Source organism: Diadema setosum, chromosome 9 (assembly GCF_964275005.1).
Source record: "Diadema setosum chromosome 9, eeDiaSeto1, whole genome shotgun sequence".
Lineage (NCBI taxonomy): Eukaryota > Metazoa > Echinodermata > Echinoidea > Diadematoida > Diadematidae > Diadema > Diadema setosum.
The window spans coordinates 22,298,080-22,326,019 of record NC_092693.1 but is presented as its reverse complement, the minus strand read 5'-3'; the positions used below and the strand labels follow the sequence as shown (position 1 = coordinate 22,326,019).

Here is a 27,940-nt window from a genome sequence, read left to right as displayed (position 1 = left end):
GTGAAATCACAGTAACCAGATGGACGGATGGACAACTCAACTACACATTACCTATGTCATCATGAAAGGGTGGCGGCAAAGTAGTGATATGTTTCAAATCATTTCATGCATACACATTACATCACACCCTTACAAGTAACAACAAAATAAATACAATCACAGTGTATGCACTACTTTGTACAAAACAAACAAATCTAAGAACAGTTCAGTTTTTTTCCTTCGAGTTCTCTCTCTCTGCACCATGCCAGAGATGACCACAGATGTAGTGCGTTGACTTGTATGGAACTGCTGTCAACTCCGCATAAGTCGACGACACATGTGTCAAAGACAAAAAATCTACCACGTCAATTAAAGCAAAAAGTTTCAATTTACATTGAAAGCCTCAAGGAGTGTACATGTGCTATTCCTCCGAAGACGCAGAAGTCGGTGCCTTTTTCACAGTCGTGTCAAGACCGACTTACGCAGAGTTGACTGTATAGGGTATAAGGCTACAAGAAACCTGTCCTTTCAAAAGTGCCTTTGGAAAGAGGGTTTCTGTGTCTCGCTGTGCATCAAAAATAATAGGATTGAGTGTACTGATGGAGAATGTTTCAACACGGAAACCTGGAGATACTTTTAACAATTTTTCCCCAACATGATGCCACAAAATAATATCACGGCACTGAAAAAAAAAGAACATAAAACAAGAACTGGCGGGTCTGTATACTTCACATGACAGGCTACAAACAGGGTGGAATCAACCACTGGCCACAAATACGCATGAAATGATTTACTCATGCAACCAACATTTTGGCAAATTTATTTGACATATTGTTTCAACAGACGACATAACCAAGACAAAGATGCATAATCTTTGACTCCTGTAACCCTAATTACTGTACGAGCTGACATTTTTCGCGTACAGATATTTTCGCGAATTGCTACTAGGAGGACATTTTCACGTGTTGTTAATTTCGCGGTTGCGAGGTCTAACTGTACTTATCGTTCGCACGTTGTTATTTTCGCGTGTTGTTATTTTCGCGGTTCAAAGGCGATTCGCGAAATTCGCGAAAATAAAACCACCGCGAAAATTTCAGCTCGTACAGTATGAGGACTGCTATATATTTTCTCACAGCAAGTTTTGGAGAGCTTATTCAATTGTTGTTGTTTTTTTATATGGGTATTTGTCAGCACTTCAGTCAACTTTATGTAAAGTTGGGACTGGTAGGTAACTACAGTATTTGACCAACATGATGTAATTAATACACATCTATCATATCTTGGGCTCATGAAATTTCTTTGATTTTGGCATAAATTTGACTCATATGATTGACATCGGCAGAGTCAACTGTATCAGAGCTATAACTGCAGTAAGTTGTACCCTGTTAGTGAAGACTTCTATACAATCATCTTCTTCATATGACACAATGTGCCTGGTTGCCTGTTTGCCAACGACTGCTAGTCACCTGGACCAAACCATGAGGGGTTTGCCATCATTCATCCAACTTCAGTTTTGTCATGTATGCTCAACAATAAAGCTAAGACAACACCACAGAGCATCTATTGTATAACCCTAGAGCTGGACCAGGGCCACAAGTGATGTCACATTTTGCATTTGTGATAGCGCATATAATATTGTGCACATGTTTGTGCAATCAGCACCTCCATTTTGCTAGCGGGTCAAGGTGGGAAATTCTCCATTTGAAAGAGGTGCTTGGGGATGGAGTTTCTGAGTTTTACGATAGCCGATTTTGCAGGTGACGTACAGTCTTGTTTGGTAAAATTTCTCACAAATTTCAGCAGCATGGATACATCTTATCCAAAGCATGAAATATTTATTGAAACACTTTCGGACACAGTGTATGTACTTGAAATGAGGTGATTTAGGTCATGAGACTATTTTCTTTTTATGACATAGATACTGAAAAACCAGAAATTTTCGCATACATGAAACTTTCGTGAATTTTGCAAGGGGCCAAGATTCATGAAAGTTCTCGTCTGCATAATGCACTGAATGCCAGTGGCAAATCCTGAAAGTTTCGTGCTGCGAAAAAGAACGGTGGCCCCAAATTGCAAAAGTTTCATACCGCAAATGTTTCTGGTTTTACAGTATAGATCAGCAGCATTTGCCATGGTCCTTGTGACATGTCACCACAGCACACTGATGCTTCACATGGCTCATGTCCGTACCATCGACCAAAAATTTTCATTTTGCGACTGGTGAATTTTTCTCCAGTCAGTATCGAAATTTTCACATGGTTTTGACACCTACCTATGGTGGTAGCCCCAATAACACTTGAAAAAAAATCACTCTCAATGGACTGAAATATGCAATTATGGCAGTGTGCTCTCGGTTTATAATCGCACAGACCTTACTTGCAATTTGAGATATAGGGGGACATCAGCAGTAGAATTTTCACGGAAAACATGATACATGTATATGTAAATAATCCTTCATTGTTTAGTTCTCAATGCAGATGCAGTCAGATCATATCACATAACTGAGGCATCCTCCGCCTTGAGGCGTCCTCCGCCACTAATTTCCAGATTACTTCAACTCCATGTCACAGGCTGCTGCTTTTGTGACTGCATGTTTTGTACCATATTAATCCAGTACCTGCGACGAGATCCTCCTTCGAAAATTCAGCGTGAATGAGGACAGAACTTTGCATGGTAGCACAAATGTTTGTGAGTGATGCGTCTGTGTTCTTGTGACAAACATGCACGCTGTCACCATGACAACAGTACACACATTTTCACCGAATTTTCACCGCAACAGAGTTCTCACAGCTGGATTAGAGTTGGTAAGTGGCTGAGCTACCATTGATGCCACTGTATATGAAAGTGTTGCAGAATGGCACGAACTGGTGTGTAACGAGTTTGATAACTTCCTGAGCAGCCACGCCTCCAATGAACGCCGCCACTGAGTGGAGCTCTGCAGCTCCATAGCGACATCTACACAGAACAAGAGAAAGAAAAAAAAAATAAGAGAGGAAAGATGGGCAAGAAAAATTATTGCTATCATGACAAATTGCACAGACTGATGGATCAATTATTGAAAGTGATAAGGGGTAGGAGATGACGATTTGAGGGAGGAAAACCTAACCCATCAAGTCCAAGAAATCATACTTCTGTGATTTGGTGCTGTGTCTTTTCTTTATGAGCTAATGTGTCTGTTGTTATGACAACTTGCTCCTTCATCTTATATCAAAACACAACCATGCCTCCTACCAGGTAACTTCATATTGGCTAACAATGGGCATGTAGAACGATATGAGCTCTTGACTCTTAACCCATTAAGGACGAGTCCCGTGTATACTTCTGAATCTGACATGAATGCTACGTGCCCGCATCCATTTCTCTGTTTATAACTGTATTCCACAAACCCGAATATACCCACGCACATAATTGTTGGGAATTCCTGATTCGCAAAAATTACACTTGCTGTATATTTGCTGTATATTGTGAAAGATTATACTTCCTGTATACCTGGCGTCTACAAGAGTTCATAAATACTGGCAAGAACCTTTTTCCTCACAAACTTAACAATTATAAATCAAAATGCTAGGAATTACATTCATCTGATCCTTGAGGACCCAAACCACCTGTGGCTGCCCCTTCTGAAAATCAAAGAACTGCCTGATGCTGCCCTTGCATAATGATGATAATAGACCGTATTTATAAAGCACCTATCGCAAAATATACATGACTGTCTCTATGCACATTAAAAAAATCCATGACTGTGTGCATGCTTGTGTGTGTGCGTGTGTGTGTGTATGTGGAAAGAGAGAGAGAATCAAAAATAGACAGACAGACAGACTGTTGGTGGTTCATATCATCCATACATTACCCCCACCCCCCGCACTTTTCTATCCACTGATAATGTGAAATTGACTCCTTTCTCCAGTGAATAGAGGTTTAAAAAAACAACAACACACAAACAAACATTTGGGTGATAGGAGGGTTGACTTCAAAATGTCCTGCAGACGTCTTTGCTGCAGTGATAGGGAATTACTTACATTTCTCTGAAGTAATCTTCCTTGATGCTTGCCGTGACATTCCACTCATGTTGGAGGCTGTTAGCACATGCCTGGATCAAAAATAAAACAGGCAACATGTGATCATACACATACAAACGGGCTCCAAATAACAATGGAGCAGATGGACATCCCCTACAGAATATCCAACGTGAAAAGTCAGATCAAAAAGCTAAGCATTATAACAAACTAACTGCTACTGTCATCAGGACTGTTGTACTTTTATTTTTGCATCATCTTTTCTCTTTCTGCCCCCTTCCCTGTCAAACTCTCACCAATCCTAACTTTTGAACATGGTAAAACCAGAAATATTCACTGCATGAAATTTTTGTGAATTGGAACCAAGAGCCTTTTTGGCGGCATGAAATTTTTGCTAATTGCCACTTGCATTCAGTGCATGGTGTACACAAGAACTTTCAAGTGCTTTTTTGCATTTTCATTACTTAAATCAAAAAGGTCATAACAGTCACAGGACTCATCCACTCAGCCCCGGTGCTACGGTGCAATTAACTCACTGATAAGAGGCCAAAGCTTTTGAATTCTTAACGGTCATCGAAGCGCTGTGCGGAGGGAAGGACAAAAAATCTCGAAAGTTCACCTCCTCGTATCTCCCTTATTTTACCACCAAATCCCTTGAAACTTCACACATATATCAAATATGAATATATCATCCTTCATATGATTTTTGGGCGAAAACGCTGATGTATCTTTCGAGATATGTGTATTTTTCTGCTTGAGTCGACTGTGGGAAAGGGTTACGATTTTTTCCCGACACAAGTCTGCGCCTGCATGAATATGCATTTGATCAACATATTACTAGTCTGTATACACCAGACTCACTACCTGCGAAGTCTCGTGTTTGTGCAATTAGTAGTTAGGTAAAAATAAGAGCAAAAAGACAACCAACTTTAAGAGAAGATACTGGACATGCACAACTAGATCATCCTCCTGCGCATGCGTTTTCTACTGGTGAGTGCACGCTTAGCCAATCAGCGGTGTCAGGCTCGGCGCAATGCGACAGAGGTCGATTTTCGGTCAGCAGGGTGGTGAGTGGGCAAGAGAGGAACCCTGCTTTGTGCTTCAACTGTTTCAAGCAGCACAAAAACCAATACATCGGACTGCGTATTCCTTGCGCCATGGATTTTACGTGGGTCACAAGTGACAGTGATCTCGATCTTTTCCAGACATAGCTGTGCGCCAAATGATACAGAAAAGATATTTGGAGAGCAGCATGGATATACTACCATAAGTCATATACCGAAGTTTCATTTTTGTGCAATGAAGGAAAATGTGAGAAAATAACACTTGTTTTGAGACCAAATTTTCTGTTTTGGAAGCTAAGTTTCGACATTATTTTCACACGTTTATCCTCAATAAAACCCCAAATAACTAACATTACGAGTTAGAGAATAGTTTCTTCTTCAGTTTGCTGTATAGATTTAATCATTTGATGGCTTTGAGGTGAGATATTGCGATTGTCCTGCAACACTTCCCCAGCGGTTTTACGCACACAAGCCGTCTACTTTTTGCAACTGAGGCTTCGAGGTCATAAGCTTTTGGCGAGTTAATTGCACCCTAGCGCCGCGCCTGCACTAATCATCACCACTGCATATCAAACTGAGAAGGAAAAGTCCAATGTTCCTTAGACTAGATATTCATTTCATATTTTCATTTTAACAGCAACTGCTTAAAGGCATAGTTTACCATTTGCAGATCAAACAAAAGCACAGCATTGGTGCTTTAAAATAGTTGTTAGATGTGAGTTAGGGATAGAAACAACCACTGTAGAAATGTGAAATTTGTATGATCGATGCTAGGTATTGTTAAATACACAGAATGTAAACAGTAGCTATAATAAAAATGTTTCCAGACTAAACCATCTACAGTTATGGTTTATTGAGAAAAATACTGATATGTCCTTATATTTTAGGCTTTATTGCAAAAATTTTATATGGTAGGATGTTTTTTGATACAACAGACCTACACATATGCATCAAATAATAATAATAACAATAATAATAATAATAATAATAATAATAATAATAATAATACTAATAATAATAATAATAATAATAATAATAATAATAATAATAATAATAATAATAATAATAATAATAATAATAATAATAATAATAATAATAATAATAATAATAATAATAATAATAATAATAATAATAATAATAATAATAATAATAATAACAGTGGCTACTTGTATAGCGCACAGGTCCAATTTTCAATTTTGTGAAATTCTCTTTATATTTTCCTTGTATTGTTGTACGCATGTGACATCATACACTGCAGTAGTCTTCTCATCCAGCAGTGACTGCACAAAAACTTCAAAAATTCATAACTTTTGAACGGATTGTCCAATTTTCCTCAAACTTTCAATGATGTGTTCTACTAATATTGCTACATTCTCTCAATCCTTATGTTAATGAAGGTGAACTTATCCTTTAAAAAATTTTTCAAAGGATTGGAAATGAAGAGATATCGGCTTTAGCCTGCACGATGTACTGACCTTTAACCTTCCAAAATCGTCCTCTGTCTGATCATCATACCAGCCAGGATAGCGGTTGTACTGCCTGAAGAACCTGTCTACTGCCCTCAATGCCACATACAGGCACATCTCACTGTCGGGGTTTTCTAGGTTCATAGCTAAGGGGGAGAGAGAGACAGTGACAGACATAGAAATGACACACATGCATGACGTGACACTATCATTACATTACTGTTGAAAATAAAGGCAAAATCAACAAACATATAGCATTCTGACATTATCTGATTGGCCCGAATTCTCAAAGGTGGTTTAAACCTAGAAAATGGTACAAATTTAGACCATGGTCTAAAATGAGCCTGAAATAGGCGTACCTTTGACATGCGCGTGTCAATGCATGTTCGCTACTGGACGTCTGTTGGCATACGCAATCTGTCAATCATATCTATGCAGAAGAAATGCGCTTAAACCATGGTTTGCACCTTCGTGAATATGGGCCATTTCACAAGTCCATTTCACAAGATCAATGTTAAAGCTATCCTGTCATGTAATTCATGTTATCAGGCATGGCAATAAGTCCCCCCCCCCCCCCCCCCTGTGTATCAAATTATTAGTGCTTGATTTACTTTAACCTTCATAACATTTACTTAATAGAGAAAGTAGAGAAGATAATGCTGAACTAGGCCCACAAGGTAACATGTGATCACAGTAAACATCCAGGTCTGGACAAATTCTATATTAGTATCAGTACACATTGTGTCTCCACAATGCTCATCTACATCAATGACATGCCAAGGTCAGCTCAAAGAACTTATAGTGTATCCCTCGTACCGACTGTCGTGGGGAGGACTCTTACCTATGTCCCCGACGTTTGCCTTCTGGGCCATGTGCTCCTCTTCCAGTGGGCGGCATCGCACCACGCGGAGAAACGACGCGTTCTTGCAGAACATGCGCACTTCCCAGTCGGGCACACAGTCAGGGGACTTTGTGTGTAATTAAAAGAAAGATTGATGGAAAAATTGAAAGAAGCTTTCTCATTTTGATAAGATCTGTTCTGTTTGTTGGGGTATTTTGTTTCCCTTGCAAAAAGAAATTAATGGACTTGTCAGCCAAAGTTACACTGAAGCTTTTAAAGTACAGGGAATCTAATGTAACGTAAACAATGGTATAGATGATGCCAAAGACATGGAAAAATCATAATTATTGTATATGTTGCTACACATCAAAATATTCTTATTACCATTTTACTATTCAGAAAGTGACCAAACACATGAATGCCATGCATTCTGCAATTTGCATACATATTTGACAGCTTCATGTCATTTGTTAGTTATGAAAGATAGCATTAACAGCAGCAAATACAACAGTCTCCACATAATCGGGTACCACTCAATCAGGTACTCCGCTTAATTGACATACAAAGCGAAGAGACACTTCCAATTCGTGTATCTTCAATGGATAATCGGGTAGGCATTTTGGTCAAACAGGTAGAAATTTTCCAAACAAGCCCTATCTATTGTTGCAATACAGTGGACTCCCGTTATAACGAACATGGTTATAACGAAATTCCGGTTACAACGAAATAAAAATTCAGGCCGCAACATTATCAGTTCTATGTATTTTTATTATTTATTTGGTCGCTTATGACGAAATTTCAATACAATGAAAGAAAACTGCTGGTCCTGAGGACTCTGTTATAATGGGAGACCACTGTATCTGACTGTTTTTCTGGTGACTTGTTGAGTCCATGCAGCTAAGATACCACACAAGGCTTTGTGTGCACAAGCAGAAGTTTGCCTCTGTCGGCAAGACTGACCTTTCCAAGGGAGGTTAGAATCTGTTGCACCCTGGTGGACACAGCTGACACATCTTGCCTTGCTTGTTCCAAATATCTGCCAAACAAACACATCATGATGCTCATTAAATAGAATCAATACTCTGTCTGCAAACAATATTACTCATATTTGCACAAAATGGTTTTGAAGCAGAATCAGTCAGCAAGGGAAACCAACAAACACATTTCAATGTGATTACATGTGTATCTCATCAACGGGCAACCAATGCAACTGTTTGAGCAGTGGAGATGTACACATGCGCTTGCTTTACCCCTGGCACAACATGGGCTGCTCAGGTTTGAACACACTGAAGTCTAGCTATATGGCATGGCCCCCATCCACATACATCACAGCAGAACTACAGTAGTCCAGCATACTCAAAACTTGAAAACATCCAATAAGCAGGTAGCGATGTTACATATATGTCCTATATTCTTGATTCTACAGGCTGGCAGATGTAAAAAAAAAAAAAAAAAAAAATGTTCAAACTTGTTGAAGACACTGCTGACAAAGCACAGCAATTATTTGTCATAAATTAGATTCATATTTATTCATGTATGATATCAAAGCAATACATTTTAAGGTTATAGCAGAGCTTTGAAATCACAAAGATGCATGCATGGATTATATTATTGTCTGTCATTTGATATGTGATAACAGTATAAAGTCTTGCCATTTCACTTTAATGGTATCAAAAACAATATTTGCATACATGTGCTAACATGGGTACGAAATAACAAAAATGAATCAACGTACCTCACAATACTAATTTTACATCAGCCATCATTACTACACTTAATTCTTATTTCCCTAGAGCTTTTTTTTTTTTCTAAAATTTGCCACTGCACTACATCACTTATAATGTATCTGGTGTTGATCAGTGATAACCAAAATATTACATACACATTTTGCAGCTGAATGTATCTCTTTGAGTCAGCTGTCATGTCCGGGATAGAGCCACGGAGTGGCAGGGCTCCACTGCCCTCATTCTCCACAAACTGCTTTACTGCCTGCGCCAGGATCCAGAAGTTGGAACTCTTTTCATGGCAGGGAAAGAAGCAGAGGATAACATTTGGATATTGACGGAAACATAAGCACATGTTACAAACTTAGAATAAAAACACTTCATCTTTACACCACTTTACAAAATGAACACTCATATGATCGTAGTGATGTTGATTACCTTTCAATGTTACCCTTGACCAATTTGACAAAACGTGATGTACCAGGTAGTAAAAATGTCACAGAAAGTTAAAATCTCTTGGAAATCTGAGAGAGAATATCATCATGCAATTACAAGTACATGACATACCTCACTCTATATCCTAATATGTACCGTAAATTGTTTGATTGTAATAGTAGCAGGACATAGTCGAGAATATTACCTCTGTTCCATCACACAGCCCTATGTACTTCATCTGTGCATTTCTGTAGAACATTTTATAATCAAACCTTGCCATTGCCTTTGTTTCATCAAACAGTTTTATGCTCTTTGGGTGTTTTCCCTTAGATGCAAAGACTGAGCACATAAACATGCTGAAACATTAATCTTGCTGTCCAAAAGTGAGGACAGTGTTTTACTCAACTGTGCTTTACAGCATTAGGCATGTACCCAATAAATAGGAAAAAAAAAACACACACACACACACACACACACACAAAATAATTGCTAATCACTTTTCCTGGACCAAAAAAAAAACCACACAAAAAAAAATAAATATACAGATTAAAAATAAATATAAAGCTACTAGTAGTTTCATCTGATATTGGGGGCATTGATCATAATATGTATATTGGTTGATAATTTTCTTCTTTTTTTAAACCTTTTTATACATATTGATACGTACTCTCCACATGAGAAGAAATGCCTGAGATGGCAAACTCTGTAAACCCACCTCAGCATTGAGATTGGAACAGGACGAATCGTTGAAAATATCCCGAACTTGACTCGGGACCCGGGTAGCCACCAGGGTTGCGTTCACAGCTTTTATGGCTTCGTCAAAGTTCTCCTCTGCCTCGGGGACGCCGTCTTCATTCTTGCGGATTCCGTCCCTGAGGAGTTCCTTGAATGCCGTCTTCTCCCGATAGTTCTTTGGCATCTCTCCACCGTGCTGAAGTGGGGACAGAAAGGAGTTATTGTGTCGGAGTAGGTACATCATGCACTGATTTTGTCTTCCACACTTTTGGCCACATGGAATCCAAGTGTAAGTTCATTCCAGGCTCCATGTGCAAGTTAAATCTAACAATTAAGAATTCATGTGTAACTAACCTATGAACAAATGAAATCCATTCAATGCTCATGTTAAGCCTAATAAGTAAGAATCAAACATTCAGAATAGCAAAAAAATTTCATGAAATTTCAACAAAGAGTACGAAAGTGTTAGAATATCATGTCTAGAAGTGTGATATTGACCACAGTCACAAGAGTGCAATGAATGTCCATGCCTATTGTTCTAAGCACTCTCTATCTCTCTTTCTTACACACACATACAGACACAGACACACACAAACACATAACACAATTTCAACTAAAAAATTTGTTTATTCTGGCAAAGGAGAAAAAATCAGTGGTAAAAACCTGCTTTAAGATAAACCTTGAATTTCAACAAAAGCATATAGACTCCCTGGCAAACCTTAGGATCAAGGTATCCACAGGTGAATTTCATCAGACCTTTATATAAATACTGCTTGAATCAGTAAAGACTTTCTTGGCACTACTTCTTTCCCACACGGCACACAAAAGCAAACTGTGCTGTCCTTCATGAAATATATCAAAGGTCAACGTGTTTCAGTTTGCTATAATTATGCCTTAAAGGTAGGGAATCCCATTTGCACGCCTTAAATGAAGAGTTGTATAAATACAGTGTATGTTGAAGAGAGTATCATTTTAGAAACTCCCATAAAGTATTGAAAGCGGAAGGTAACATTTAGTACATTTTTTTGACCGTTAGATTTTGAATTGAACTGTTTTCGGGGCTCACCGTAAATTCCAGTACATTACTAGGCTACCTTTGCAGACTCATGTACTGCATGTGTGTCCATCATGTATATTTTGTGAAGAAAGTTCATCAACACTTACAAACATTTCTATATACATTCTTGCCACACACTCTATATGTTATTACATCAGCTCTTGTACTTTTAGATTTGTGTTTATAGATCACAAATACAGAAGAATGCAACAAAAAGGCTTAAGTGTGGCTGACACACAGAACTACTGAGTAGTTGAGTTTTGTGCATTATTCAAATTTTAGATAACTGTTGACTTCCAAATTTCTAAGCAGTGGCCTAAGCAAGTCCCCTGAGGTTCATATTTAATGTTTTGCTGCATTTTGGGAGGTCTGTAAAAGGTATCCCCTACCTTTAAAGGCATTATTACCATTTGCATATGAAACAAAAACCCAGCATTAGTGCTTTGAAATAGTTCTAAAATGTGAGTTAGGGATAAAATACAACCACTGTAAAAATTTGAATCGGTAAAATTGATGTTAATTATTGTTAAATATATATACAAAGTTACAAATTATAATAAAAAGTGTTTCAGGACTAAACTGTCTACAGTTATGGTTTATTGAGAAAAATACAGATATTCATTGATATTTTGGGATTTATTGCAGAAATTTTATATTATAGGATGTTTTGTGGTACAACAGACCTACACATATGCATTAAATGTCATATCTTGAACATCTTTTCAATCACTGTTTCCAAAGGTAAACACGACCTTTAAACTATGAGGTCTTTTCCCTCCCCAGGAAAATGTCTTTAAAATGTATAGGTACATGTTAGTGGGAAGGCGAAAAGATTGAGTGATTTGTGTTGCCTGACAAAGGTGGAACTCACCTCTTCTTTCCACTTTGACAAGAATTTATACAGGAGAATCAGGTAGGGTGTATGCATGTGGTCCTGCAAAAACAATGAAATACAATACTTTTGAGTGATGAACAACAAATAAGCCTTCATAGTGAAATTCTAACAAGATAAATCTTTCCGGCAATAAATTTTGCAAATTGATTATTGTTTACACCTATGCATAGCAATCTTTAATTATTCTTACATTTCCAGGCATTGTAGACAATCATATTTTGCCACAATAAATACTTATTTCCATCTTTGGTGCTTTCCGGAGAGAAGTCATTGTAAATGATCAATAGGTGAAGTGTGAATGCATAATCTAACTTGCAAGTGAACCCCTAATCTAGTGCTTATACAACAGCAACATTGAAGTAACAACAATGTACATGCTCCATGTTACACAACAGCAAGCACTCTTTACATTTCTTAATATTCCATATGTACATGACACCATATAGTAACCCTTTCCAATTCTTTATAAAAATTGTCTCCTAATTTGGAGACTGGAACGGAAAGGTCTTACAGATCTCCTTCAGTGTCATCTCAAAGAGTACAAGCAGTCCACATTGAAAAGAATTAAATCCTGGGAGCTGACTGTACAATAGTAATACAATTTGAATTGATGTGACATTTCTTCCATTATCATGATGCTACAGACATTGTATATTTCCTGTGAAAACAATCCTAGTGCTTTGCACGTGGGGATGACATCTCTAAGAATCAATCAATTTGAATGGAATGGGGTGGGCAAGATCCTGGACCTGTTAATCAAATAAGGAATATTTGGTGGGTATTTTACCAATTTGGAAATAACAGCAACTGTGTGGGACAATATCATTTGCTTGAAGGGGTTTTACATCTGCCTGGATATACTGCATATTCAATTTTTATGGTGATATTTCATCCAACTACATGATGATTGTCTCAGTTCAGATTCAGATTGAACTGTCCTCACTTGGGGGAAAAGTAAATGTTATGGGGAAGCTGCCCTGCATGGGTGGCAATTTTAACTGTTTGGGTGGCAAGGGTGGCAAGTGGTTATGTGGCAGTCTTACCTGCTTTGACATTGCACTGAGATCAAAGGTGTCTGCAAACTCAACTAGGCTTGGGAATGGACGGTCAAGCCTTAGGTCATCGTGGGTGCTGTCTGGGTGGGATTCCACAACTGGACATTTGAGTGGCAATATGACAAACAGTAGGAGAAAGAACAGAAGGTACCAAACATCAGCAAGGCAAATGCATTTTTCTGTGAGTTTTCGAAATGGGAGATCAGATGAAAAGTTTGGTCCTACTTCCATTACTAGTAGAATATGAGACATCGCCTATTGATTTCATATGATAATATTCATAAGATGAGAGTTAGAACTTACCAACTTATTAATAAAATGAATAGGTGAGGCCTTTTGTTTTCAAGAATAACACAGAGTAAAATTGTGGCCTTTCAAATCATGGGCATGGTACTTCCTGCTCTCTGTGCACAGCTTTGCTTAAAACTATCCTACAAAACTGTAGACAAGTGGGATCAACGGCTGATAGATAAAACAATGTCATGAATGTATGCTGCTGCTTGTTCTGTTGATTTGTCAAACCATCCGACAATGCATATTGATATATGTACGCAACCACGCACACATATTGTATTACAGTATAACAGTATTTACCGGTATGCTCTTTGACAGCAAGACGCATGTAGCCGATGAAACCATAGCAACGGCAAACCAGTAGAGGGATCCCCTCATTCCATAGCACGCCAGCCAAGTCCAACAATGTCCTTTGGATTAAAATGCATACCACAGTATGTGAAATTACCCTCTTTTAAAGCATTCTTCTGGAACTTTATGGCTCAACCAGGTCAGATATGACCTTGCCCTCCCCCCCCCCCCCATTTCATTTAGCATTTGAAAACAAAATTGCAATGTGTAATAGCTGTAGTTACCACTGTATCATAACATCCAGGCAGCACCAAATCAGATTTGGACATTGAAATTGCTGCTGTGTGGTACCAGCAATGATCTATCTTGAAGAAATTGTTTCTTAGACTCCATGGCCCGAATTCACGAAGGTGGTATAATTGAAACCATGGTTTAAACCAGGGACAATTTGTATGGAGCGCCAAGTGTCGCATGGCCTATTTTGTTATGAAATCTGTCATTTCATTGACGAAATGTTGTCATTTCATTACGAAATGATCATTTCGTCAACGAAATGACTGATTTCGTAATGAAATAGGCCATGCGACACTTGGTGCTCCATACAAATTGTCCCTGGTTTAAACCATGGTTTCAATTATACCACCTTCGTGGATTCGGGCCAAAGTTTTTGTAGTGTGCAGTGACTGAGAACATAGAGTTCCCCAAGAAAGAATCCAGAGCATGGCAAATTTGCTCTGACTGGACAGGCATGATTTGATGTCAGTTCCTTGCATAAAGACCACACAAATTTTGCACTTCTTGGACTGTCTATATCCACTCTTCTCAACTGGTGGGCAGTGAAGCTCTCTCAGGTGGGCCATGATGTCAGCCTTGAAAAAAATTTATAGGAGCCAAAGTGGGCCTCGGGTTAAAAAAGGTTGAGAAGCATGGATCTATATGATCCACAGAGGAGTCATTGAGGTAGCAAAATTCATTTAAAAAATGCAAAGAACATAACATAAGAAATTGATCACACATTACAAATTGGATAAATGGCACAATTTTTTCTTCATAAATATATGTCAGTTTATTTTTACAGAGTAAAACTTTTACACATAAGTATCTCATTACCACAAAATTACTACAGTCATAAAAAAAACTTCTTCAAAGAGCACTAAAGAGCTCCTAACTTATAGCTTTTTCTATGGAAATAAATAAATACATGAATAAAATAAGGAAAAATTTTAATTTGCATAAAATGTCAGACACACAAATATACATTCATAAGTAAATACATCATTTACAATCACATGGCAAAGACTGGTGAGGTAGAACCGAGTTAAGAAATAGTGCATAGTGCATCTTGTGCAGGAGGTACAACACAGAACTTGGCATCCTGTAACTTTCAACAGAACTATTTATAAGTCCCACATGATATAATCACATCAGAATCTGCATTGCTTAGTCTTATGCACAGGTCATTTATTCACAGTACCTTTCTGGGAGATCAGTAGCAACAACCACACTGAAAGTCTGGAAGAAACGAGGATTGTTCTCCAGCAGCTGCTCAACAGACTGAAAAATGAATGCATGAATTCAACACAAGTACACTCACAATTAGTATGTCATCTGAGTATTTTGGTCACAGTTGTGTTACAAATCCTGTTAAGCCATATGGAGCATTACCAAGTAGAAGTATATACACATGCATGCCATGCTCATGATCCAAATATATTTCCCTTGGGCTTTTCCGAGACATCCATCTCAAAATTGATGTAGCCCAATACAGCTGGCTGCTGCATCTAGCCAGCCCTATAGCACTCCAAGTTTTATCAGTCTGAATATGACACACCTGTCATGAAAACCTTATCAGGCATGGCAAACAAGCCCTACCTGGAATTTTGCACATGTTATCTCCACATCATGAGATATAGGTACATAGGCTCAACTCCTATAAAGCCACTGCAATATGTTCCCTAATAGTTTCACAGCAAAATGTTTGCAGCAATGTCACTCAAGAGTTTACCTTTTAAACACTCTCAAATTAGACAGAGAAACAAGGAAAAGGGCAAGAGACATCATAGGCTTTAGCTGGTGTGTAGTTCTTCCCGTTCCAAATTCTGTCATCAGTAATTGTCATAAGAAATAAATTTCTGGGTCAGCAGCAGACCCACACCACATCAAAAACAAAGCATTTAAAAACAAAAAACAAACAAAAATAACAACAAAAGAAATGTGAGCCATGGGGTCCGTTTCGAGAAGTTATTACATAAAAAATCTTTACATAAACCTCAGAATGGCCAAAGTTGCTCATATGTAGCTACATGAGACTTTCAAATCCATTCCATGAAGTCTCTCGTAAGTGTGTCTTATGCGCAAGAAGTCTCGCAGAAGACTTTCATAAAACGGAACCCCGGTGGTTTGTATTAGAATCTCCTGAGCCTTGTATTGTCTACTTTCAAAGCTTTCAAAGAATTATCAGAAAATTCCAAGTTCTTACAACCAATAGCAAAATAGCTTTATGGCAGCTTTCTGCTGTTCTCAATGCATTTTACAATGTGAAAATGTCACAACACAGAGTATGGCACATTATCTATACTATACCAACATGGAAGAGGTAGAACACAAGACAATATGGTGGAAAAACAGAACCCTACCTCTTCAACAAAGTCTCCCCTGACATCACTGTTTAGCTCCTGAAGAAGTTCTGCTGCTACTTGGGCCCTGGCTTGTCCAATGCTGTCCTTCGTGAGGAAGAAGCTAGAGAGGACCAAATTAAATAAGAACTTTGTGAACGATTCTCAAGTATGACCAGAATACATACTGTAATATCTCCTTGTTATAGTTCATGAATATCCTGAAGGAGACAATACACTGTAGATCTACCAAAGCTAATGGTCTTGAAGAAATCTGTGAGATAAAACTTTTGGTAACCAAAGAACTGACATAATATCTATTGTAAACAAAGAGTAATCTCACTCACTACACGATGTCCCATACAGTGATGTCTGTGTACTTGAATATAGGAATGAGTCAAGATTTCTGGCGCTGTTTTTATCGGTCATTGCGGTCACATCTACAAGAGGGAGAATTTCAACTACACAAGGTGGAAAAGGTCAGGACCTGCAAAGTGTATCACTGTACATCAGCATGACATAACTGATGTCCTTATTTCTGTCACATCTGATATGATCATTACCATTCCAGTCATTGATCTGAAAAGTTTGTGGAGTTATATTAATAAACCAAATCTAGCCAATCCCCTCTCTCAAAACACACACACACACACACACACACAAACAAACAAATCTGTTTTCCATGCTTTAATTTCCCACTTGACTGGCACTGTTCATCTCTTTTTAAATGAAAAATCAGATCTGTTGCAAAGTCCACTTCAATTTTTCCATTTCGCATATTACAACAGGAGTACAATGCAGGGAGAATTTGATTCAGCAAGCCTTATCCCGGGGTACCGTCGTAACCCGGGGAACGGCGTTGTGTAGCGCCATCTCGTGTCCATTATCATACAGTTGTGCAATGTTGTCATGGCGACTTTTTTCTCATCATCAGCGCTGTCATAAATTCGCGCGGCGATAACGATCCCAATGCCGATTATGTTGCATAATCACAAACAAAAAAACACTTTTGTGCATAATGATACTAAAAATTATTTTTACGATTTTTGGGTAACCCAGGGTACCAAATGTATTGCATCATTCAAATAAAAGGGAAAATCATAGCTGCAGTCCATCTGACAAGTACACTCACTTGTTGCCGACATCTTCGCCTCTGACCTTGCTACCATCCACTATGGTGAAAGAGCCCACACCTGGCAGGATCAAGTTCTTCAAGGTCTCAGTCCCAGTGGCGGTGGCATTGATCAGGCAGACATGCGCAGACTCCAGGGCTGCCTGTCCATGGTCTCCCCACAGCCTGCAGCAGGTGAGCACAGATGAATGATGGAGAAGACAACATAAACATAACAGCCATGTCAAAAAGTGTAGGGTCCTAAATATCTACATGAATTCTTGGCCAGGAAAATCTAAGTAACCACAGTTCTTAGTTTGGTTATTAAATGTGACATTGCCATCATTAGCCTAAAGGAGATGGCTAGTAACTGATCAGTGGGAATGCTGGGGGATGATTGTTACAATCCTTGTGGGATTCATTTAAGAGTATATTATCTATTGTTGTATGAAAATTGTTTGCTTAAGAATGGTCTCATATTCAAGTAATGTGCAGTTTAATGTTTCCAGGTTAGCATGCCTGTACAGTGACAGGGCAATCGTATACAGCCCGTTAACGACTGCCCCGTCACTATATTATTGGTTGTTTTTTTTTAGATTTGTAGTGTCCTAGTGTATGTGTGGTATATATAATATGGAGTGTGTCATGCTGTTTAGTGGTATATTACCGATTATACAACACCTAAGAATGAGATCGCATTGTGATTAGCCAAGAGCATGTCACATGACATTCGATAGAAAATACCTATCTAACTCCTTGACAGAGGAAGCCGTGCATTAGGCCCCTGGCATGGTACTAATGCACGACTCCCGCAGGTACTAATGCACGGCCGCTCGACTCCACGTGTAAAGCGCCAGCAAACTACGTGCTGGCTGCGCTGGTTCATTCACAGGCCAGGCGTAGCGTGGCACGACTGCCGGGCGTACTGCATGTATACCTGTGCGCGCAGCTGTCTTACGTACCGTACCATTAGCTGCATGTATTGCATGTGTATAGTACTGCGGCCGTATTTTTACTTATGACTTGGATCTGATAGCTGCTACATGGACCACAGTGATCTCAAAATCAAGCTTTCACTTCAAGTTGAGAAACCGTAATATGATTAATTTTCTGTGTTTTTATACAAAATGATAGTCGGAAATAGACATAGTCTAGATCTAGACCTCTAATGGGTTAGTCTTTAACGTGGGATCTACTGACATTTCAGATCATCCTAGGCCTAATGTTAGAACGTTCTCGATCTAACTGCAGTGTAGACTGGGTATAGACCCTGCAGAGTTTGCTGTGATTCCTGTGCGGTCGAATCATGGCGAGTGTTTGAATACACTCACTGAGTGGTTTAGAATTCTCAGCCTAATTGTTACATTTATTTTAGGGGCTTCCCGAGTTGCTGGTCATTGATTTAGTAGTGTGATTATGGACAAGGTGTTGTATAAAACAAATAATTTAAGATTTTGTTCATGCATTGAGGCACGTAATATCGCACTCAGCGCGAGATTCGCCACTGGTCTATTCAACGCGGCGCTACGCGCCTTGTTGAATAGACCAGTGGCTTATCTCGCGCTTCATGCGATATTCATGCCCAATGCATTCATAACTTATAAATTATTTGTATAATATGTTGTAACTGCCATGAATGGGCTCATGGCCGCATACTGCCACAATTACTCTACGGAGAAAAATAAAAGAGACAGAAAGAAGAAAGAGGAGTGAGCAAATTCAACTTCAACTCAACACAGAGGCCTTTTAACTCCCTTGGAAACATTTTTACCTTCGATTATTGGGACATTTGTTTTCGTGTTGCAATTGCATGTATACTTTGTGTATGTAGACTGGCCATACAGTAGTTCAGCAATAATACACACATTGCTTTAATGTAACTGCGCTGGTCAGCATCCAGCGACCCCAACATATTCGTAGCTGTTCTAGTGTTTAATACTGGTTGACAGCACTACTACTAGCACTAGACATATATATGCACATGCTGAGCAAGATGCCAAGAATGGTTTGCTGCTCCATTGTCTGGGCTAGGCACTGCCAATGGCACTAGCTGCCGCTGCCGTGTATGTGCATCGAAATTCAATGTGCGCTGTGCGTCACTGTATGCCCATAGGCATACATGTTGTATGCCAGCTATTGTTGTGCTATCGCTGCGAATTTTTAGTGCATGTGTCAATGGGAATGTGGTACACAAGGATATTAGTTTTCACTTTGTATAAACAGGCATTTTTCGGTATGTATCGAGAATACACGATTTTCACTTAGGCCAAAAAAAGAAAAAAATTGTTGTATTGGCGTAACCCGCCCGACCCTGAACTTTTCAAAAAAAAAAAAAAAAAAAGGAAATACATCGTTTTTAAAGAGAGAGGGCACGATACGGGTTTGCGAATTATCAAAAACACCACCAACAACAACAACAGCTCGTGTCGGAAAATGGCCGCTGTTACGACCAAAATCACTCTGAGAATGATCGCACAAAAGAAACAATCAACTAATGTTCAGGCGGTTTATTAACAGTGATATTCTGGGTACAGACTTGTAATCAGTTTTCACATCAGTACAATAATGATCAATAAAAACAATTATAAATCGGTAGTGGAATCACTTACACGCATTATATGCAATATCCCTGGAAATCAAATAATCCTTTGAGAATGTCTAGCTACGATGTTCGATGCACAGATGAATGATCCTTGACGCACCAACGAATGATTCCTCCGACGTAACTCCAGAGGCGCTGGTTGCAATAATCCACGTTATAAATCCAGGGTAAAGTCCACGATATATGTCCACCGCAAAACGTGCAGAATCCAAACGTTTTAAATGACGACCACGTCCAGTTGCGTTGAATGATGATTCACTTTATAATGTCCAGCAAGGAATCCAGCCCATCACAGCTTTGCCGTAACAATGTCCGTTGACACTAAAATATGGAGTCTATCTCCAATGTAGGCAAATTAATTCTCTGCAGGCAAAATGTCTCCCAGGCCTTATCTCCACAAACACAGTTTGTATAGCAGGTCAGCAGGTAACACAGGACTGACTATAACAAGTCGCTTCAGAGCCAGAAGTGACGTAACTCTCAGAGCAGAGGTGTTGGGTACTCTGCCTATCTCAGAATTTCTCAGGCTTATATACTATCCATTCACCCCTCTCTAGTACATTCTGTAATTTTCTCCAACCTGGGGCCACATACCTGAACATACTAGCAAGTCCAAGTTCCAGGAATCCTGGATGACTCACTGCCTAACTATGTGCATAACATCATTGCCAAAATTAACTACCAATCACATTGGGCTACAAGGGCAGTGCCTCACTCAGCCAGCACTTCCTAGAATATTCTGGAATGGGTTAAATCATTCTAGATTGAGTGAGCTCTAGACGTCTAATGTATTTCCTGTCACATGCATACATGCACTGTAGCTACATTGTATACCACGTAGAAAATTCTCCACTGATCTGGTCAGCCTGTATGTACTATATCTATATCATATAGAATGTTCTCCATTAATCTGGTCCACCTGTGTACATACACATTAAAACAACCATGCATACAGCCTTGATACATGTACATAACTACTTGTGTGTACATTTGTGACAGCCGCGCAGTACAGCGTGTCGGTGACCAGCAAGTCCGATTCGAAGATTTTATTTAATATTATTCAGAGAATCGATTTGTCTGTGGCGCTGGGTGATTTAGCCCAGGAATTTGTTCGTTCGTATTCTGATCGGTATGTCCTGACGGCTGTCAAAGTGGGGAAGGCAGAAACAGGTCCGTTCAAAGATGTCCTGCTGTCCGACCAGAGTGCCATTCTGTTGGATATGGGGTACCGGTATATGGTTTGCTACTACGAATACGATGGAGGCGAAGAAGTGCCGGTCGCGCCAGTACAAAACTTGATGGCTTCACCAGCGAGATTGGCGAGTTCTGTTCTTCCCAAGCCATTGACTTTGCATTTAAAGTGACGTCATATTTCACCTCAGAGTACTGTGCGCGACTTTTAAATTTAACTGCACAAATTTAGGTCCCGCACGATATTTGATCCCCTGACCATACTGATATACAAATTGGACTCCTAGAATAAACACGGCTACAATAATGTTTCTATGATGTTTTATTTCACTCTATATTTCTCCATGTGAATACAGTAAAACCTTGTCGTAACAAAAACTCTGAAATAACAAATGCCTGTCACAACATTGGGTGGAATTCTCGAAGGTGCTTTCATTTTAGACCATGGTTCTCACAGCCATGGAGTGGTTTAAGTTGGAGGTGAGTTCATTGGACCACTTTGAAAATACGCGCTTGATTTAGCGCATGTTTCAAAAGTGGTCCAATGAACGCATCTCAAATTTAAACCACCCCGTGGCTTAAAGGTATTAGCCCACATTTGTAAACCTGCAGCAATTGGTCTCATAGTTAGCATGGAGTTTGGGTATGATTGCAGTAACACCTGTGCAAAATTTCGTTCCAATTAGTCCATTACTTTCATAAAAATAAATGAAAATGCACCGTAATCCGTATGCATGCGTATAACGCTCGCTAGCTCCGGTCCACGTACGTGTTACATGTACAATGTACGTAGCTATAGCCCGCTTGTAATTTGATTTTTGGTCGGGTTGACCTGGTTTGAAAATTGATTTTAAAACGATGATTTTCTCTCTTTTATCGAATGGTATAGACAAAGAGCGACAGGTGAGGTATGTTACTGTTATAACTTGTACTTGAAGTCATATTGGACCTGTTTTATGCAGTTTTGATTTTCGTGGGTTTGCAAATGTGGGCTAGTACCTTTAAACCAAAACCACCTTCGCGAATTTCACCCCCCTCCCCACCCCCCTATTTTGGGTGGACGCCTATACTTGTTCCCTATTTTCAAAAGACCCCCCCCCCCCATCTTGGGAAAACATTCAGAAAATGACCCCCCTATCTACAGAAACTGACAAAATAACCCCCCCCCCCCTTCCCCCCTTTCATAAATTTCTAGGGAAAATCTTCTGGAGATCAGTCGAATTTTTTTTTTTTTTTTTTTGGGGGGGGGGGGCTCTGACCCTCTATCTATGGAAGAGTTTTCAACAGACCCCCCCTTCCCCCAAAGTACGAAAGAATTTTCAATGGACACCCCTATCTACGGAAAAGACTAAAAAACACCCCACCCCCTTCATAAATTTCTAGGTACAAATCTTCTGTAGATAGACGTTGAAAACGGGAACACGCATGCGGTCTCCTATGGGTTCGAGTGGGGGGCCAGGGTGTTTTTCCATGTCCAAAATATGATTCTCTTTTAATATTTATTGCTTTTAAACCGGTGATATAACAAACTTTGATTGCAGCAGACCCTCTCTATCAAATGGGGTTTTGTTGAATATGAGTTTTACACGTAAAATACAGGTAGCAAAAAAAAATAAAAAATCCGCCCGCCCGACCCTATTTGAAAATCTCATGTTACGCCAATACAACATTTTTTTTGGCCTTACCAACGAAGGTGACAGTTGCCTTCGGAAAGCTGAAATTTCAGCGCAAATTGTGATGATTCGTGACGTATCCTAAAACACCTAACTTAGTCTAGTCATTCAGAAATTCCTTCCACCTCCTTGGGTAGCCATTGACACACATGCACGCATTTCGGTAATGAGCGATTTGACTTTGACATACGCATGACGCCAAACGCCGCGAGGCCACCCTGCAAACAAACGAGCACAGCATAGTCTGCCCACCGGTACTTCAGGCCATGCCTTGTGCGAAACAGGACTCCCTGGTGCCGTGGACGCGCACCCACCACTAGCAGGCACTGAGCGGCAACATAGCAGACCATAGGCGCCGGAAGTGGGGGGGCAAAACGCATTTTTGCCCCCCCAAAAAGCCCCCCCCCCCCAAAAAAAAAATATAATAATAATAATAGAAATAAATGAATAAACAAAGAAAATAAAATAAATATGTATAATATATGAATAAAAGGGAAAAAATATGGCTACAAACGGCAGCTTTTGGACTGTAAAATGTCAAAATTTTCAAGCTCGCTTGCTTCGCTCGTTCGCATTGAATCGTTATGCCACTCTCCTAACGTTGCTGCCAGTAATTGCCAGCAGTTGCGCCCGATGCCCCCCCCCCCCTTAATTTCCAAAGCGAAAGATATAGCTACAAATGGGAGTTTTGGGACTGTAAAATGTCAAAATTCTCAAGCTCGCTCGCATTGAATCGTTATGCCATTCTCCTAATGTTGCTGCCACTAATTGCCAGCAGTTGCGCCCGATGCGCCGCCCCATTAATTTCCAAAGTGAAAGATATAGCTACAAACCCCAGTTTTGGGACTGTAGAATGTCAAAATTTTAAAGCTTGCTTGCTTCGCTCGCTCGCATTGAATCGTTATGCCATTCTCCTAATGTTGCTGCCAATAATTGCCAGCAGTTGCGCCCGATGCGCCCCCATTTATTTCCAAAGCGAAATATATAGCTACAATTAAAACTCCAGTTTTGGAACTGTAGAATATCAAAATTTTCAAGCTCGCTCGCTTCGCTCGCTCGCATTTTATTGTTATGCCATTCACCACAGTACGTATATTATAATTTGTCGATCGTTTCACACCGTCATTCCATAATCCATGTAAGGAAAACTTTCAATGTTCCTCAATGACTGCGTTGTTGAATGTATCACATTCCGTAATGTATTGTAGTCCCATTATTGCTCACGCACACACACACAAGCATACAGACCGTCAAAATTACTTTATGGTTTCCCCCATGTTTCGACCCACCGTACGCCACTTTACATATATATATATATATATATACACACACTGTATATAATAGATGTGTGTGTGCGTGTGCGCGCGCGTGTGTGTGTGTATGTGTATATTGTGTAACATATGCATGGTCTAATCTTGAGCCCCCTCCAATGTTTGCCCCCCCCCCCCCCCCCCCCAATCCAAAACTGCTTCCGGCGCGCCTGTAGCAGACGACGTAGACTTCAGAGTGCACATTTAAAAATACGGATGCCACAAGGTTCGATCACAGTCATCACGTGATATCGGCAGTGGTTTGTGGTCAAAACATCAACACGTAATTTCTTGTATATATTGTAATCAAATTTTGGGGTCAGTTTTTACTGATTAAAAGCATATTTTTGAAGTTCCAAGGCACAAGGCAAGATTTTGTGGTTTTTTACTTTGCAACGAGAGTTCTTTTGAAGAACGTAGAACATTTTTCGATTTCTATTGAATGAGCCTATCTCAATCTGGGCACATTCCAAGAAGGCAAATACTCTTCTCCAAATGTTGGACTTTGCCATTTTTCGGCAATGGCCTTTTTTTTTTTTTTGACAATTCTTTATTCGAATTTCATACCATTTCATATCATAGAAACAGAAATGTTCACAGAAACAAAACAAAACATCATACAAGGACAAACTGCTTTTTACACAAATATTGTATGGTTGAGGGGTCTAGATATTGCGCACGAAAATTTGAAATGCTCTTATAATAGAAGTTATTCCATAATCGTACCTGACTTTCTCAATGAATATCACGAAAATGCAGAAAAATCACCTCCCAGAATCTCCTGATGATACGATGACGGAGTAGTGCGCTGTCGCCGTTTGTATGTCGGACTTTTTTTTATGCGTTCAATTTCTAGGGGTATGTAAAGATCGCGCAGCTGCCCTCTATAGTTTCATGTGTGAAAGTGTCTGCCCCTCTGCGGCTGTAACGTGCTCCGGCTTTCGTAGAATATTTTTTCACTTGATATTAAATTTGTCCCTGTTAAGCAACAGCAGTTTTACCTAACTTGTGTATATTATTGTTATTATTATTATATGTGTTGTTATTATTATTATTATTATTATTATTATTATTATTATCATTATTATTGTTATTATTATTATCATTATTACTATTATCACCACCATCATCGATCATCATAATCATCATCATCATTATCATTTTCATTATTATTATTATCACTTCCACCACCATCATCATTTTATCATTCTTATTATCATTATTTTAATCATTGATATTTTCATAATCGTTAAAAATTTTCATTTATAAAGTTTTCTGACAATATTTCTAATCACTTTAACCAATAATATACACATAATATAAAATGGAAAAAAGTGAAATATGAACATATTTGTGTGTGTGTGTGTGTGTGTGTGTGTGTGTTTGTGTGTGTGCTTACCCATTCGTCACCCTCTCATTTTCGTCACCCATTTGTCACACTCTCATCTAATTGTTTTCTTCAGTATCATTATGGCCCTCCCCTGTCACAAATATATCACAAGTTAGCGCAAGAAATCACAAGCAAATTCAAATTGAAATCACACTTCAACTTCGATAGACTGAAATATTTATTTCTTTGTAATATTATAATCGTTGTGTTAAAATTTGACTTAAAACAACATTTATTAACAGTATTTCAGCGTAGCTGGCAGCATACATTGTTCTTGTGTATGATGACGTCACGTGGTAAACGATCGATCGAACAAATTATGAATTCTATCGACTACGAACGAGACAAGCGAGACGACACGTCTAGGCTACAACATCGTTAGAACAGATTTTAAGGGAAGGTAGGTTTAGGTTTGTACAAGGTAAAAAATTGGAAATTTAGTGGAAAATTTGTTGGAAATCAAAATTTCTTACCTGCTTCCTTCTCATGTTGAGCGGTAAGTCAGGTATGTTTATTCCATGGGCGTATCGGCAAATTTTGCGCTTAGTCCTACGCGTAATATCGCTTGCTATACGCAGTTACGCTATGCGCGATCATTAGGTCCCTGCGCGAGACCTAGTACCCTTACTATACACAATAACGTCAACCTTACACTACTTAAAGACAAAATGCAGTATCACCACCATTGTGCAAACTAATATCAAATTTTACATTGTAACCCTCTAAACCAAGGAAACGAAATCCAAAAGTAGTAATTTAAACACATATTCTCGCACAAGCCCGCGAAACGGGAACATAATAGATCATTTGCTTAAAACACAAAACAGGGCATATTTCACTGTTTCTCTAAGACCCTAGTGGGTCTAGATTTTCTACTTGTACTTAACTTGTCTAAAGCTAGGGGTTCTAACGTTAGATACTAACATTAAAAGATAGATTCTAATCTATATTTGGCCATGGCATGGCCTGGCGCGCACCACGCTCGCGCTGCGCTGTGTCACTCTGCAGAGTATTTGGCAGGGTTAATTTTCAAGCATACCCCAAGCGCCAGTGCTCACCAGTTCATACAGATTATACTTAGAAGAAGCTAACGTTAGACATAGAATCTAAATTTACATGTAAATTTTGTGATTGTTTTTATCACTTATTTACAATGTGTTACATGCAGGACATCGAAATGCATACATGGGACTGAGATGATCTTACCTTCATAAGGTTAGGACTCGACTCTCACTCTTAAAAAAAAAAAAAAACTAAACTAAAAAAAGACAAACCTATCAAACTTTGTGTATATTGTTAAATAGGCACTACAAATTTTAATGCCTTGGTTTGCATGGCATGGACACTCAAGTGAACGGTGAATTCTACTTACCGAAGTTGCCGGTCGTATTTTTTAGCTTTGTCTATCACTGGACTTCCCCTGAGCGCTGCCATCGCAATGTCGTGAATGGTCCGTGTGTTGTCCGTCCGTGCAATACTCGCCCTACTGACCGACCGATCGCGCTTCGGGAATCCAGGCTAGCGTGTAATGTAGACTACTCCAACAGGCAGGGATTCTCGTGGGATTCCTCGCACATCACTGTGCACCAAGGCCAGTACAGTCCGAGCGAGCGTACGCGCGTGCGCCTGCGACATCGGCCTTACTTCCGAATCGGAGAGCGTACTCGCAGCGCTGAAAAGGTGAGTTGCGCAACATGATGATGGCATGTATCATAATACTAGTACAGACCTGTATAAAGCGCGCGCGAAGCATACTTACGGTTTACGGTACAGTACATGTTTTGTAGGTTGGTTTCGGTCATGTTCTGCTGAGCCGCGAAATCTGGATACCTAAAATTGTACACTAGCCACAACTAGGTCCTATACAGGAGCAGCTCCTCGTATTCATCGATGTCTTTTACTGCTTAACCATCCTTGTTATCAAGACTTTGGCACTCCCAGTCACTCTAGAGTTTCTAGGACGGTAAGTGATCACTAACATTCATAAACGAAAACTCTGCAAGTTTATTTCTCTTTGCCTTTTTGGGTTTTGTTTTTTGCTTGTTTGTGTTTTTTCACCCTCCTCGCCTTGGTCCTCTCGGACCTCGGTCCGCCACCACAACACACTCAACACGATCACGCGTCACGACAGACTTCATTGGTCTTCAATATTCAACCTTTAACCAGCCAGCCAGTACGGGCTGGGCTTGGCCTAAC

At 39.4% G+C, this 27,940-nt stretch overlaps 1 protein-coding gene across 1 annotated transcript; it reads right to left on the bottom strand.

Moving 5' to 3' along the window:
• Positions 1-1,882: 1,882 nt before the first annotated feature.
• On the bottom strand, positions 1,883-27,184 carry LOC140233451 (NEDD8-activating enzyme E1 regulatory subunit-like). Its single transcript, XM_072313568.1, has 14 exons — positions 27,117-27,184; positions 17,600-17,764; positions 16,489-16,591; positions 15,327-15,406; positions 13,862-13,971; positions 13,256-13,365; positions 12,189-12,251; positions 10,241-10,456; positions 9,249-9,382; positions 8,327-8,402; positions 7,367-7,493; positions 6,535-6,671; positions 3,999-4,069; positions 1,883-2,934 (listed from the first exon to the last, which is right to left on the bottom strand). Exons 1-14 carry the CDS (start codon positions 27,176-27,178, stop codon positions 2,775-2,777), a joined length of 1,614 nt encoding a protein of 537 aa, XP_072169669.1. The 5' UTR covers positions 27,179-27,184; the 3' UTR covers positions 1,883-2,774.
• Between the last annotated feature and the right edge of the window lie 756 nt (positions 27,185-27,940).

Bases quoted from the DNA above. Each gene is read 5' to 3' on its own strand.
- LOC140233451 (XM_072313568.1), bottom strand. From the start codon at position 27,178: ATGGCAGCGCTCAGGGGAAGTCCAGTGATAGACAAAGCTAAAAAATAC. The intron at 17,765-27,116 runs GTAAGTAGAATT...CACCTGCTGCAG, and splicing joins AAATACGACCGGCAACTTCG to GCTGTGGGGAGACCATGGAC. The intron at 12,252-13,255 runs GTAAGACTGCCA...TTGTTTTTGCAG, and splicing joins TCAGTGCAATGTCAAAGCAG to GACCACATGCATACACCCTA.